Source organism: Marmota marmota, unplaced genomic scaffold (genome assembly GCF_001458135.2).
Source record: "Marmota marmota marmota unplaced genomic scaffold, marMar, whole genome shotgun sequence".
NCBI classification, from domain to species: domain Eukaryota; kingdom Metazoa; phylum Chordata; class Mammalia; order Rodentia; family Sciuridae; genus Marmota; species Marmota marmota.
In genome coordinates, this window is record NW_026000221.1 from 20,257,364 (window position 1) to 20,262,628 (window position 5,265).

The 5,265-nt window shown below is 43.6% G+C and overlaps 1 protein-coding gene and 1 long non-coding RNA gene across 2 annotated transcripts in view; one reads left to right on the plus strand and one right to left on the minus strand.

Annotated features, from left to right (window-relative positions):
* Gins3 (GINS complex subunit 3) overlaps nucleotides 1–290 on the minus strand; it is a 7,413-nt gene extending 7,123 nt beyond the window's left edge. Inside the window, exon 1 of the mRNA XM_015488659.2 lies at nucleotides 1–290. This exon is cut by the window's left edge and continues 2 nt beyond it. Coding sequence (XP_015344145.1) covers nucleotides 1–143 — 143 coding nt within the window. The 5' untranslated portion in view covers nucleotides 144–290.
* Nucleotides 291–329: 39 nt separating this feature from the next.
* Nucleotides 330–2,010, plus strand: LOC125612957. Its single transcript, XR_007343442.1, has 2 exons — nucleotides 330–473; nucleotides 1,861–2,010. It is a non-coding gene; the product is annotated as an uncharacterized LOC125612957 (long non-coding RNA).
* The last annotated feature ends 3,255 nt before the right edge of the window (nucleotides 2,011–5,265 follow it).

Genomic DNA, 5,265 nt, shown 5'->3' on the forward strand with positions numbered 1-5,265 from the left:
AGGAAGAAAGCGCCCAGGCGAGGTATGGGCGTCTCGGTGCGCACCGGCAGCTTCTCGTGGGACATCAGGATGTCGTCCAAGGAAAGAAAGTTCTCCTCGGGTCCCAGCGCACCCGACTCCACCCGGAAATAAGCTTCGGACATGGCGGCGAGCTGGGCCCCTCGGCTGCACTCGTGTGGTTCGAGGGGGACCAGGAAGAAGGAGAGGCCGAGGACGCTTAGGAATGGTTCGGGTTGAGCAGATCACTGCAGCCGCCGCCCGGATAAAAACTCAACAAAAACTTATTTTCCCGCGCCCGGGGGCGGGCCAGACCCGAGCAGTCGACCAGGGCGGGGCTGCCGCGCCGGGAGCACTGCCCAGGCAGAAGCAATCGACAAAACCTGTGGATTGGTCCCGGAGACCGTGGGGCTGGCGCCGCGGAGGGCGGGCCCCCCGGAAGTTTTCCTGGTGTGGAGCTTAGCATTGGGCATTAAGTAGGTTAGGTGTATTAACTGCATTTTCAACTTGATGATATTTTAAATTTACAGTGGATTTATTGGGCGGTTACTATCATAAATCAAGGGGCATCTGTATTAGATGAAATGTGCTTTACAGAAGTCAGGATGAAATTATTTTTTTGAGTCTTATAAATAACTCATGTTAGCTTCAGGTAATGATTGCTATCCTTCTGCTAACAATATCCCACCAAATTTAAATAATCCAGTTTCTTCTAAAGTGGTAATGAGAATCCAGGGAAATTACAATCTCAAAAGGGCCTTTTCTCCCCTCAAGAATCATGGAAGTGCTATTTTTCTTTTATAAATACTACATAAAATCCTGATTACCTGCTCAAAAATGTAATCCTACCATCCATACAATTATATACATTCCTTTTCAACAAGGTAAAAAACCACTGATGTTCCTTTGCATGTCAGAGATTCTTTACATAAGAGAACTTCACAGACTGGAATATCATTGCTGCAGTCTTCAAAGACAGAAGAGAACTGGTCAATTTCTGTAAGTCCTTTTTGCAGGAAGAAGGCTCAAGTGCTAAGTGATACCTGGTGGCAGGACCCCAGCCTGCCTCTGTGTTCTCAAACCCATAATATGAGATGGACCATGCTATAGAAGCTTGGTCCCTTCATGTTGAAATATCTCTTCTTGTGTGATATCATTAACAATTATACTGCAGTTGGTCCTCTGTGATATATTGGTACCAAGGCAGAATTGTTCTTGTCCAGCTGTAGTCCAGGTTAGGAATTTACATAGTTCATTTTGCAACTGGTCAGTCTTGATCATGAAAGATGCACCTGTTGTTGGGTTGACTTTCAGATCAAAACTGTCATCTGCAAACTACCATGCAATATTCCATTCATCTGTACTTGAAGTCTCCAGTGGACACACTTTGGGCTCAATCAGCACCGTGGAGGGGAGCCAAGATGCGGTTATTGGTGCCCTAATTTAGGAGGGAAAGGCCAGTCCAGCAAGAGCATCCCCTTGGGCCCAACTCCTGCAGGCTACACTGAGCTGGTCTCAGAAGCCTGGATGCTGTTGCCATCTTGGAACTATCTTCTGTATTTCGTGACGCTTTGACATCTTGGGGACTGGAGAACCAGAGAGGAATTACCCCTCCAGAGTCAGCTAATTCCTAGAGATGGCAAACAAGTGTCTTTGAACATGTCTTTGTTATACAAACCAGTCGCTTCCTTTATCTAACTCGCTCACCAATATCTCCCTGGCCTAAAGCACCATGGTAAATCACCCCAGAACCCTGTACAGGACAACTAGAGACCACCCTGCTGCCCACTAACAATCTGATCAAACAATCTGATCCTAAGCTTACTCAAGCCTGTCTCCCTGTGTCCCCATTTCTTCCCACAGAAACCACAACAAAGGCTCACCAGAGCTATGCTTTCCCTCCTTCCCTCTGCCTACTCACTGACCCTGCTATTTCCCCATGTGGCCCTTGTGGTAGGGCACAGCCCTTCGCCTGAAAACTGTGAGTAATAAAACTTCTTTCATTGTTCCTGATCACTGTGTCATCACTTGTTCACCTCCACCAGTTAAATCCCAGGTACAGTCAAAACAGTGCAGTGGGGAGTCGGCCAAATTGTGGAAAGGCTTGGTTTGTTTCTAAGGCATTTAGGCTATTCCATGGAAAGAGGGAGGGAAAAAATTAATATTTTTTAAAAAGATTTTGAGCAAGTAATAACATATTTGAGCTTCCCCTCATGATTCTTGAGGGGAAGAAGGGAAAGGGTAGATGTTGGAAGTTTGGGCACTGTTCAGGGGTAATATCTGGCCAATGATTGGTTATAGGAGGTGAAGGATAGATAGGCGTCGAAGATTCAGATTTTGAACCTGGCTGACCAGGTGGATGGAGATGTCACAAATAGATACTCAGAATATGGGAATAGGGGTAGTTTGAGGATGCATTTAGGTTGGGATGCATGAGTCTAGAAGATACTAGACAAAAGATTTGCAACCCCGCAGAGGAACCAGCTTGGAAGTGTTAGAATTTGGGACTCATCTATTCAGAAGTAGTTATATGAAGATTTCTTTCTTAATATTTTAAAAAAACATTCAGTTGACTACACTATCCAATGTAAAAGTAAATGTAACTCACACTGATAGCATAGAATTTCTCTGATTATGGAATGTGTGTATGGTATGTATGGACGTATAGTAGTGGATATAGTTTGGAATAGAAATATAAACTAATTTGTCTAATTTAATGCAATATAGGTTATTTACTGCTGAGGACAATAAGGTATTTTTTTAAATGTAGGAACCATTAAGATAGATGCTTAGTGAGTTATCAATGTCAAAGAAAGGCATTACTTTTGTACAGAAACCAGAATACTGGCTCTGAATGCAATGCTAAAGTAAAAGGCCAGTGTTTAAGATAAAATCAGATGGCCTTGGTTTTCTTATTTAATATCTTTACTCATCATGAAACTATCATTCATTGCTTGTATACTGTTACTCTATTTATTCTCTCTTTCCTTGAACTAATAAATGAATAAACTATAAAAATAAAATTAGGGCTGGGGATATGGCTCAGTGGTAGTGTGTGTGGCTAGTACATGTGAGGCCCTGGGTTTGATCCCCAGCACCACAAAAACAAACATATAAACAAACAAACAAACAAATAAACAAATAAATTTGGTGAAGTTTGAGTTTATGGTGCTAAACTCATCCATTCATTTGATAAAAGTGGCACATAGTTTATCAAGTGTGGATCTGTCTAAGGCTTAAATCATAAGAGACAGGAATGCTTCTCTAATCAATGCACTGGAATTCCATGAAGCAGAATTTCAGCAAGCTTGTAACATTCAGAGTACATTGAGTACGTTTATAATGTACAGAATTTCAGTACTGTATTCTGAAAGGTTTCTGCTGGATACCTGAAAAATAGAATTATTTTTCCAGTATTATCATTAGAAGTCTGCAGAACCATAAAGTGATAATATTTTAGAATATTGAACAAGTGTTTTGGAGGACATGACAGGAGATGTATTATGTTTTATGCTCCAGTCTTAGAAGTCACAGTCTCAGCTGGGCCTGGTGGCCCACATCTATATTCCCAGCTATTTGGGAAGTTGATACAGGGAGATGGAGAGTCTAGATCAGCTTGGGCAACTTGCTGTGGTCCCATCTCAAAAAAAAAAGTCATAGCCTCAGAAAATTTTAAACCAGTTTAAAATCTATTCTGTGTGTGTGTGTGTGTGTGTGCGCACACACACACACACACACACACACAAACGCTCTCCCACTGAATTATATCCTAGCCCTAAATCTACTCTTTTTAATACCAAATGTCCTTTACTGAGTAGGGAAGTTGGGCTGAAAGTGACATAAATCTAAATCCAAGGAGTAGGGAGGACTTCTAGGGTGGGGGAGAAAGAATATAGAATACACTGGACTCCAACTTGCACCTTTGGGGCTTTGCTTGATCCCCTTTTCCACTCTTACCCTCCGTCACTGGCCCATTAGCAAATACTGGCTCTATCTTCACACCATTTCCAGAATCTGACCATTTCTCATCACTCGCCCCCAAGCCACCATCATCTCTTGCTTAGAGTTTTGCATTAGCTTCCCCAACTGGTTTTTTTTTGCTTCTGCCCAGGACCCCGCCTCCCTGTCATTCCCTGGATACCCCAGCACACTCACCCCTCACCCCTCAGAGCTTTGCCTGGTCTGTACCCATTCTCTGGATTGCCTTTCTCTTAGATTTCCACATGACTTGCTTCTTTCAGGTTTTTCTCAAGAGCCACTCTCTCAAGGAGGCCTTCCCTGTCTAAAATTTTAACTATTCTCCACTCAGACTTGGTATGCGCCTGCTATGGTGGGAATGTGTCCCCCAGAATTCACGTGTTACTTATGGAACTCATAGAGTCCAATTTCTGCCACTTTAATTGGCTTTGTGACCTTGAGTAGGTTTACTCTCAGGAGTTCCTATATCTGAAAGATGGGGATAATGATTAGAGCTTACAGAGTTGTGATGGTGATGCAAACCTGTAATTCCAGCTGCTCAGGAGGCTGAGGCAGGAGGATTGTGAGTTTAAAGCCAGCCTCAGAGGCCCTAAGCACCTTAGCGAGATCTTGTCTCCAAATCAAATATTTTAAAAAGGTCTAGGAATGTGGCTCCAAGGTTGAGCGCCCCTGGATTCAATTCCTGGTACCAAAAAAAAAGAAAGAAAGAAAGAAAGGAAGGAAGGAAGTTAGAAAATACACAGTTGGAAACTTAATCCCCAGTGCAGCAGCGTTGGAGATGCTCCACCCCCTGTTTAACTAGGTGAACTTTAAGACTCACCAGATCCTCCTCTTCCAGGAAGTTTCCTACTATCTGGTCCCTGTTTATGCTCCTACAGGGTTCCAGGGCAGCAGGCACCCACTGAGTCACTGACCTGTCCAAATAGGGCTCCTTCAGGGAAAGAAGTGTGCTTCTTCTCCCAGCATTCCTAGTCCTCAGCCCTGGGTAAGGACCCCATCCATTTTTGGAATTTGGATGCATCAAGAGGCCTTTTAGAGGAATGAGCAGTAAAAGCCTTCAGAATGTAAGTTGGCAGTGAAACCTCACCAGACAACACCCTGCTGGAGAAGTGGTGCTTACAGTACAAGCTTGGAAATTGGATGGAGGGCTTGAGAATTATCTTCTGAGATTTGATACTGAAATCAGCCGCTCTGGGACAGGGACTCTGGGATGCATAGGAATGGAGAACGGTTTGCCTGGGGGTCCATCACAGCATTAGGTTTTCACGGTGGAAGTTACTGAAAACCCTT